We start from the raw sequence: 10,249 nt of genomic DNA on the forward strand, positions 1-10,249 counted from the left end.
AATCCAGCACCGCCCTAACACCCGCCCCAGTGAGAGCGCAGCCTGGCCGGGGCACCTTTGTTGTACACGTTGGTGGGGAGCTGCACGCTGCTGACAGAGGTGTTCACCCTCAGGTTGCCGAAGTGCTCGTTGGACTCGAGGACAAACTCGGCCCCCAGCTCCACGTAGTTGCCGTTCTCATCCTTCTCGTTGATCAGGACCGAGTTGTAATAGTCAAACTAGGGGTGGAGCCAGACAGAGGTGGCACAGGCAGGCAGGGCCACCGAGTGGGAGAGAGAAGGAGAGATGGCACAAGTCCAAGGACTCAGCCTCGAGAGACAGACAGACAGACAGACTGAGCGCCCACTCAAGCAGCGTTGTGGAGAAGATAGGGAATGATTCAGAAGATTCAGGGCAAATACACTTCCGGATAATGTGGCTGGTTCAATTTTTCTAAAAATGTCAACTGTTAGACTATTGTTTAGCTCCGTGTGTACATGTACCCAGAGCTGGAGACGGTGGGAGGCAGACAAAGGTTCAAGGACAGACAGACAGACACAGAAGCAGCTGCTTCAGCACCACCTGTTTCCTCCAGAGTGGAAAGGGGGCGGTCAAAGAATGGTGGGTCCCTGAGGGCTGGGGCTTCTTTCCTTAAGAGACAGCCCATCCGCATCACCCGGGTTGCATAGCCTGGGCCTTGGGCAGGGCCTGGCGTCCCATGTGTCCCTCAGAGGGGCCCACAGTCTGCTCTCTGATGCTTCCACGCAGTGCTGGGGTCGGCGTGGATGACCACCCACAGCCACGAGCCCCTCTTTTGCACGCCCTCCACCCACATGCTTCAGACCTCGATCAGCCCATCCCACGTCCTCGCCTCCGTCCCGCCCCACCTCACAAGCCAGCTTCGCTGCGGAAGGCACACATCCCGCTGTGCGTCTCCCCGACTGAAGCGTTTTAATAGGTGCGATTCCAGATGAAATAAAGGCCAGAGTCCTGCCTCCCACGACCATTCTCTGCTTTGCCCAAGACCGGGTCCTCCGCTGACCACAGGTGGTCTGCTCCGTCATTCTTGTGGTTTTAGCTCATGTCTTTTCCTCCTCCTTGGGAAACCTTGTCCATGCTTTCGGCTCCCCGGCCTGAACCCCACCTGTTCTGCGGGAATTTCTGCGCCCCTCCCTTCCCTTCTGATTCTCAGGACGCTGCCGACCCAGCCCCCTGGACTTGTCACGCGCCTTCCACTAGAAGTATTTGGCCTCCCGCCTCCTTTTGCTCATTTCCATGACCTTCTTGAGGTCAGACCATGTCTCACTCCCTCCTCTTTTTATATATGCAGATGATCGCACATTGTGGTGGAATTGGAAATGTCCTTCAAACATCTCTTGATGTCCTCCACCCTCAGGACGGGTAGTCTCCCCCACGTGGAGCCTAAATTTCTTCTCAAAAGACTCAAGAACATTTCAGAATCAAACTATGGCGTGTTCATACAGATCTTGTGCACATTAAAAGCTAGCCCAGCTCCCCTGGCTCCCCCACCCTTCCATCGGTCACGATGTGTACTCAGAGGGCTTGGGGGGCTGGGATTATCGTTACCCGCCCCAGCCCCACAGCTGCTGCTCTGGGCGCAGGACTCACCACCAGGGATTTGTTGAATTCATGCTTCAGGTCAGCCTCCTCAGCGGCCTCGACCAGACTCTGAGGGACAAAAACACAAAGAGGAGAATGGATGGGCAAAGGAAGCCGCTGAGCTCCATTCCCCTGTACCCCAGGAACTGCACAATGATCGCAGGAGCCCAAAGGTCAATGCATATCACTAAGTGAAAGGAACCAATCTGAGAGGTTACACACTGTGTGGTTCCAATCTCACGACCTTGTAGAAAAGACAAAACGACAGAGACAGCAAAGGTTTATGGGGAGGGAAGGGTGAGAACAGAGGATTTATTTTTTTTTAGGCAGTAAATTATAGTATGATCTAGAATGATGGATACGTTGGCAATATAATATACTAATGTTACATATAATATATAATAATGTTATACGTTGTCAAAACACAATGCCAAGTGCAGACTGTGCATCGAGAATAAACCCTAATCTAAACTGTGGTCTTCGTGTGATCATGATGTGTCAGCAGACATTCATCAATGATGACAGATGTACCTAGTGTGATTATCACGTGTCAATATCAGTTCATCGGTGTTCACAAACGTGTTGTTCAGGTGGGAGATGTTCAGTTAGGGAGGTTGTGAACTTGTCGGGCAGGGATTATTTGGGAATTTTCTGTACTTTTCTTTGCCATTTTGCTAAAACTTCTCTAAAAACCAGAAAGTCTATTAAGATGTGTATATGCTGCTTGTCTGCCTGGCTCCCAAAGAGAGTTCTTCTGGGGATGACACTGGTGCTGGAGTGGTAGGCTCCTGGCTGGGGGGAGTGGGGAGCTGTGTGTGTCCAAGCACACTGTATGTGCTGGGTCACGTCAACCAGGTGCCCACAGGCCCCGGGTAGGCCCTCATGTCCATTCTTCAGGCCATGCCAGGCTTGGTAGATGTGTAGTAATGGAGTTGGCTGAGCCTGAGGCCTATTATCCTAGAACATTTGCTGCCCAGGTGGCCCTCAGAGCCAAGGGGGTGTCAGAAGGACAGGAGGGAAAAGAGTGGGGGAGGAGAGAGTAGGGGACAGAGGGGAGCTTTGCTTCGTGTGCTCCATCCCCTCCCACTGACAACCCCTTCATCCATCCCTCCACGTATCCAGCCAGTGAGTGAGTCCCAGGGCCTCCTCACTCTGCACCTGCTCCGTACCCATCACTGGATATGAGGTCGTGATGCAGAGTCCTTAACACTGCAGGGTGGCCCGTTGTGATGGGAGCTGTTCCCCAATGTAGAGTTCAAACCCCAGCCCCTGCACCCTCCGCTTGCTTCCCACCATTTCTTCCTTCACAAGGATCTTTTGGCTCATGGGGATCAGGGCCGAGGCTTGGAGGTGGAGTGGATATGCATGGGAGGGTGCAGGGCCAGGGCATTTCAGTGTCGGGGCAGGGGTAGCACCCCCCAGAGGGCGGGACCTGCAGTACCTTGACGGCCTCCACTTTTCTGCGCAGCATGGTCTCCATGTCCTCTGAGAACTTCCTCACCAGCTCCAAGCCGTCCACCTCCTGGATCCGCAGGCTGGGCTCCACATCCTTGTATTGCTGTTCAGGGGGCGTGGGCCAGAGAGGTGTGGTGGTCTAGTTGTGGGTTGTTCTGCACATGGTATGTGGCCTCCATCCTCCCAGCGGGGGCATCGCACTCCCGAAACCTTGTTTACTTGGCTAAAGTCAAGGCCAGCGTAACACCCCTGCTCCCAACATCACCCTCCTCGTCTCAAATGTCCCCTCTCTTCCAGGGGCTCTGGACTCATTGCTGTTAACGTTAAGAAGTAAACTGAGGCCTCCCTGGTGGCACACCGCACTATGAAGCAATGCGCAGCCTCTGCATCATGAGTTCGATTCCTGGCCAGCCAAGGAGCTACCCACATGGCGCAGCAGACCTCTCCTGTCTCGCCCGCTGCTCCCCTCAGCAGTGTATTTCGGTCAGTCTGCGTGTTCATTTCCCAGCTCTGTCTCTGGTGAATCCTTTCACCCCCCGCACCTCTGGCCTGCACCCCATTTCTTGTATGCATAAAAAAATAAATCTTTTAAAAAAATTAAGAAGCTAACTGAGGCTCAGAGAGGTCAATGAACCTTACTGAGGTCACATACACAGTGACAGGGGATCTATGAAGGGGTCAGTTCCCCCGGACTTTCATGTACTGCCTCTTGGGGCTGCTCACTCTGACAGAGAGACCTCTGTGAACATCAGATCATTTTTCCTGAAGCCTGTGACATTGCTGTGCCCCTCCTCATGCCTGTGTGACCCCTTGGTAACTACAGGTAGTGAGGGTGCTGTCACCTGACTAGTTACCCAGCAGCTTAGGAGAATCAGGAGAGCTGGGTTTGTGTTTTCTCTCTGGGTCTCGGGAGACAACCTCTTACCCACCAGCAATCTCTAATGACCCAGCTCTGCTGCTGATCAGCCATGTGATCACAGGCAATTTCCTCAATCAGTTTCCTCATCTCTAAGAGGTGACATTTGCATGGCTTTAGAGAAAGTTCTAGAATGTATAGACATAGAGAATGCTCTCTCCCAAATGGCTGCCTAACTTGCTCTGTCTTCTTCATCTGCAGTTGGAAGGTGCAAATGAGAACACAGAATGAATGGGGCTTTGCAGTGTAGAGATGTGGTGTGAGTGGAAGTGAGTCTTAACTTTCATTGCCCCAGGGGACTGTGGGGTTCAGCCCGCAGGCTGGCCACCCTGATTCTTCCTCCTCCTCCAGCCAGAGGACATGCTGGCCTTGAGCAAGGGAGCGAGGAAGGGGCTGCCGTGCGGTCACAGCGGGCACAACAACCAGGGCTTGCACTAGCAAAATGGCAAAGATGGTTCCTCATGAAGTTGGGATGAGAATTAAGTCGAGAAAATAAAATTCTTAGTGAATGGCAATATTTGAGAATGGCAAGCTGTTATTAAAACCGGTCTGGGAGTTATAAATATCAGAGGAAAATGCAGTTGTTTTTCATCTAGTAAGAGGACAGGCCCAGTGTCCACCTGCACATGAACAAAGACCAAATCGGGGTGAGGGAGCTGGTGCATCGTCCTGCTCAGGCGCCATTTTCTGTCTGGCGTGGGGCAGGCCTGAGAGCTGGAGGTTTGCAGAGCTCTCCCTGCCCAGAGAGGGGGTCTGCGTTCCTGCCACTGCCCATGGAGAGGGGCTCTCCATGCTGCAGCTCCTTGTGGTCCCTCCGTGTGGTCCCTCTGTGTTCACAGGTGTCAGGCCTGCACCCCAGTCCTCTAGCTCCTGTTTCCTCTCTCCCTTACTCTTCACAGGCCCTCCCCAGTCAGCCTCTTGCCCGTCAAGTTTCATCTTGCATTGACGCCCTGGAGATCTGAGCTTACACGTGTTCTTGGCCACCCCATGGGACCGCCCCCACCGTTTCTTCCCTCGGCCTCAGTTTTTCCATATGATTATGAGGGGATTGAACTAAAAGATCTCCAGACATGTGGGGATTCTGGAACTGTTTCTCTACCGGGAAGGAGTCCCTGGCTGACTGTCCTCTGACCACACGGGGAGCTCCCCAGAAGGAAGTTACTGACCTTCTGCAGCAGGAGGGAGCCTGAGTATTTGGTCACAGCGTGATACAGGTCCCTGCCGAAGGTGTCAGCCCACAGCTTCACTCTGTTGGGCAATAGAAGCAAATGTATGTGCACACACACACAGAGACACAGATATGGAGACATAGGCATAGATGCACAGACATACATGCACACACAGACCAGAGACACACGCATAGACACCCACAGACATGCATCCACAACAGCATGCACTCACACAGATACAGGCATAAATGCATCCAGATATGTACACACACATGCACACACAGAGCAAGTACCTGCATACATAGACACCCGCTGATGCACACACAGAAATACATGAAGATACACATAATACACAGAGGTCCACCCATATACACAGATGCATATACACACATGTGCATACAAAGACATACACACTGATTAATACCCAGAAAAATATGCACAGAGTTACTGTCCTTCTTGGCCAGGGCAGGAGACCCAGTGGATGAGTCACCCCCCCTCCAGTGTTTCCTGCTCGAGGTGCCCACGGGCCTTTGAAGCATGAGGCAAAGGGGCTGAGGGAAGGGCACTGAGCTGCTTTGCTGAGGCAAGAGCAGCCAGTCTGGGAGGCCAGGTGGCAGCCCAGTGAAGGAAGCCTGACCTCTCCCCCGTGTTCCAGGGTGCACTGACATCCCACCATCAAGGCAGCAGGGAACCGGAGTCCTGGGGGTGAGCATATGGGGCCATGTCTGTGTCTCTCCAGATGGGGCAAAAGGAGCTTTGCCCACATAACCATATTCAAGATCAGCATTCACTAAATCACTCAGCCAATAATTATTGAGGTCCTACTATGTGCCAGGCATGGAGTACAGCTGAAGCCACGTGACTGACCTTAGCTTTGTAAGCTCCTCATTTACAGGGACACCCCTCTCTACAGATAGCATGATCCATGTTTGAAGGAGCATCAACAAAGCTTGGGGAGTGCTTCCTAGGAGAGGGGGGTCTGCGTTCAGGGTTAGAAGTTCAGGAGAGTTTAGCCCTGGAGAGAGATTTGGAAGAGAATTCCAGGGACAGGACTTGGAGGGGTCAGCCATGACTGCTAGCTCTCTCACTTGGGTGGCTGAGCTGCTGGTGGTGTTAGTGAATAAAATTAAGAATGTCAAGAAGACCAGGCTGAGCAGGCTGGGGAGCGTGGATGTGCTGGGCGTAGCTTGGGATACACAGAGCACAAGGGACCCTTCAAAGAACTGCTGGCTGCCTCCGGGCAGGTCATGCACTGCGTAGTTCCAGAAAATACAACTTGCATTTAAAGCCTTGTGTGATGTCGGGAAGAGAGCTCTACAGCCAATGGGTAGGTAGGTGGGGCTCGCAGACGGCGTCAGGGCCTAGAGGCGTTTGCACATGGGTGGAAACCGCAATTCTGAGCATCAACAGGGTCTCTTAGGAGAATGTGCTATTAAGATGTCCTCCAGCTCTGGGGAGTGCCAACAATCTCGCAGAGGGCAGGGCTGGAGAGGAAGGAGCACTTGCAGGAGACAGGAAATAGGCCCCCAAGGTGACCTTGAGATTCAAGAGAAAGAAGGAGGCAAATGTCCAAAATAAGAGCCCAGGAGACAAAACCAGGAATGTCCACTGGACCTGGCAACAAGCAGATCTTTGGAGAACCTCGCAGGGGCTGAGTGGCAGGGCAGGAGAATGTGCGGCAGGCGCTGGCGGATGAGGACTGAGTGGAGGCCTGGGGACTCAGGCCTTAACACGACAGGGTGAGGGGTGATGGGGTGAGAAAGCCTGAGAGGATGGGGGAGGGGAGAGAGGTAGGGCTGGGCCCCAGGGAGCAGGTGGTGCAGATGTGGGTGTGAGGCCTTGGTCAGTCCCCCTCTGTCTCTCCCGCTCTGTCTCTCTCTGTGCATGGTCCACTTGCAAGTCTTCTCGAGGAAGGCCTGGATTCCAGCCATCTTTCCTTGGCACACAGCCCGTTCCTGGAGTTCGCCTTCCACATTAGCTGGTGTGTGTTCTGGGGTTGAAAATTCTCGGTCTCTCCTGGAGTGCAGTTTTACCATCTGGCAGTCGTGTCCTGGTCACACTCAGACCAGGCTGTCTTGAGTTCAAATCCGGGTGTTTTCACTTACTGGCTACTTGAACTTGGACAAATCACCTAACTTTTCTGAACTTGTCTCTGCAACTGCAGAATAGGAACACTATCACTCTTTCACTGAGTTGTTGGGTGGACTGAAGATATTATTTTAAAACATCTAACACTGCCAGCCATATTGAAAAGTAGAGGTTATACCATTCGGTGGTAAAGATGCTGTTCTAACTCACCATTCAACAAAGCTAAACACAATCACACATTATGCCTGTCCAGCTCCCTGGCCTCACATCTGTTAAGACGTGAGGCTGACAGTGGACTTGAGTGCTGGACTCGGACCTGGGCTGAGCCCTTTAGTCTGGAGTGTTCTGCTCCCCACATGTCTGGGACATTTCTTTAACAATCTAACTAATCTAAGCAAAAAGACAAAACAACAACAACAACAACAACAAAACCAGAAACTTCTAGATAGATCCCACAGTAATGAAAATTTATACCAAAATGTGAATGACTGATCCCCAATTCTTCCCCGGAGCTGCAGGATGTAGAATCTGAGCTGGGAAGGAGGCCTAAAGCCATAGCAAGGGAAGCCGAAAACACCCAAGTCCAATTTTACCCAGTACCTGGTCGCCTGAGCCATTTTGTCAGTTTAGAATGGCTTTACCCTTTCAGAATGTCAAAACTCGAATTTCCTCGCAAATCCCTGGGGAGCTGGATGATTACTTCCAGCCAGCGCAGCTCCTGCTCCCAGTCGCCTAATCGCAGTGATTATCCCGGAAGGAGCACGCGGTGCCCTGAGGAAGGGAGTGAGCTCAGCTGGCGGTTCCCCTTCAAGCCTTCAGGGCCTGGGGAGACCCAGGCAGGTGGGGCTCCAAAATGGACAGAGCTCCAAAATGGACAGAGCTTTTGGGGAGGAGACAGATGCAGCAAAGTCCTCAAGACAGGAAAGGGGGGTTGGGCAGCTGAAGCCCCCTGAGGGACGGCCGAAGGGGGATCAGAGGTGCAGGCAAAGAACTGAGCTCTACCAGGGGAGAGGAAAGGACTGAACTCAATGCTTACGTTTCCAGAGGAACCTTGGTCTGCCCCCACGTGGGGGTCGGGAGGGTGCCTGAAAGCAGCAGACACAGGGCGAGCAATGGCATCTGCAAGGTGGTCCAGGGCCGCTGGTGGCAGGGCATCCTGCTGTGGGGAGAGCTGAGGTCTGGAAGGAAGCTGGAGAGTCCGGGCTTGGTGCCCCTGCTGCGTCAGGCGAGGGAGAGGAAAGAGCAGCCTTCTTGTCACAGATCCTCAGGACGTCCCCTGTCCCCTATCTTCTGGGTCCTGGCAGGACGGTAAGTACCCAGCTGTCAGCTGAGTCCTGGCTGCAAGGCCAGGTGAGGAGCAGGGCTTCTCTCTGTCCTGCAGTCCAGCGAGCTCAAGAGTCACCCTACCCCAGCAGCAGGCCTCCAGGAGGGAGGCTGACGTCTGTGGGGGCGGGGGTGGGGGTGGGGGGGGAGGTTGTAACAAAATGAACCCCCTAATCCTCTGGCCTCGCTAATCCCCCTCCTGACAGCAGAGCGGAGGGGGTAGCAGGAGCAACCTCAGCAGGATTACTGCGATTTCAGAAGCCAGGGCTGTCTCAGTCCATTAGGGGTGCTTTAAAGAGGCAGGCCTGTTCCTGGGTCCTGGCAGCCTTCGGACCCGAGGGGAGGTGGTGCCCTGACACGGGACAAGGACAACAGCTGGCCATTTGTCCAGTGCTCTGCCTCACAAGGCCTGGCACATCCTCTCTTCAAACCTCAGAGCCATCCTGGGAGGTCAAAGTCATCATCCCTATTTTCAAGGGCTCTTGGGGCACAGTGATGCTTGGGGACGCAGGCGGGACTCCAAGGCTGACTGCCAAAGAGATAATGTCAACAGCCGCTGGCCTCCCCTACCCCCCATATCCACCTGCTCCTGGTTCTAGCTGGGGATACACTTGCCAGGAAAGCAATGAAGCTCCAAGTCTCCTTCTTTGTGCAGCAATATGGCCAAAGGTTTTTTATTTTAAGTTTTATTTTTAAAGATTTATTTATGCATCCAAGAACTGGGATGTAGGCCAGGGGTACAGGGGGTGAGAAGATTCACCAGAGAGAGAGTGGGGAGCAGAACCGGCAGATCAACTGAAACACACTGCTGAGGGGAGCAGCGGGCGAGTCAGGAGAGGTCTGCTGCGCTGTGTGGGTAGCTCCCTGGCTGGGGATCGAACTCACGCTACAGTGGCTGTGGATTGCATCATAGTTCTGAGACTTAACCTCTTGCGCCACCAGGGAGGCCCAAATGTTTCTTTATAATATATGCAAACATAAGATGGTTCAGCCACTCCTAGTGGAGACCTGTGCTCCTTTCCATTCCAACTTTCCCTGAGTTCCCCTGGGTTGGGGGATGTTGACGATCTGGCTAAGAGGAGGTTGAGTCAACATCTAATTTGGACTTGGTGGGATAGCCACGTAGCTCACAGCCTTTTCCTCGTGTGGATGTTGCCTCCAGCCACCCCGCTGGAGGTCTGGCTTCCCCAAACACCATCACTCAGGGTGCTGGCTGGCCCACAACAGCACGCACCAGGGCGGCCTGAGAAATTTATCCTGGTGTGAAAATCCTGCCTCTCCCACCACCAGAAGTGGGTGGTAGGAGAAGGAGGAAGGTGGAAGGCCCAAGGCTGAAATACACCGAGCCAGGAGCCGGTCTGTGGGAAACACTCCCAAAGGTCAAATAAATAAAATTGCCGGTAGACAATTCGGTTCCCATCACATCCTCTTTGGTTAGGAGAAGCACTGAGGTGGGACGTACGTGCATTATAAACAGGTCACACACTGTCATCTCCTTGGATGGGAAATACCCAAAACAGAACTGAAGGAGATTCTTGTGTCTGTGAACCCAAGCAGGCGACAGGCCCACACGAGCGTGAAGTCACTTACCGTTTACACACTCGGTGGGCCGGGATGCTTCTCGGTGGCTTCGATGTGCATCTTGCCCTGACAAAATCTGCTGGTTGCAGCAAAATGGTACGCAAAACTGCCACCAACG

General features: G+C 53.3%; 1 protein-coding gene across 1 annotated transcript in view; it reads right to left on the minus strand.

The window, feature by feature from the left end:
- The window catches only part of CACNA2D4 (calcium voltage-gated channel auxiliary subunit alpha2delta 4), a gene marked incomplete at both ends in the record, with an annotated part of 85,018 nt that extends 76,636 nt beyond the window's left edge, over positions 1 to 8,382 (minus strand). Inside the window, 5 exons of the mRNA XM_084256112.1 lie at positions 56 to 218; positions 1,609 to 1,668; positions 3,041 to 3,157; positions 5,137 to 5,218; positions 8,264 to 8,382. Of these exons, the coding sequence (XP_084112238.1) occupies positions 56 to 218; positions 1,609 to 1,668; positions 3,041 to 3,157; positions 5,137 to 5,218; positions 8,264 to 8,382 (541 nt within the window). The remainder of the gene's footprint in view (positions 1 to 55; positions 219 to 1,608; positions 1,669 to 3,040; positions 3,158 to 5,136; positions 5,219 to 8,263) is intronic.
- Between the last annotated feature and the right edge of the window lie 1,867 nt (positions 8,383 to 10,249).

This window comes from Talpa europaea (assembly GCF_964194135.1).
Source record: "Talpa europaea genome assembly, chromosome: 15".
Classification (NCBI taxonomy): Eukaryota; Metazoa; Chordata; class Mammalia; order Eulipotyphla; family Talpidae; genus Talpa; species Talpa europaea.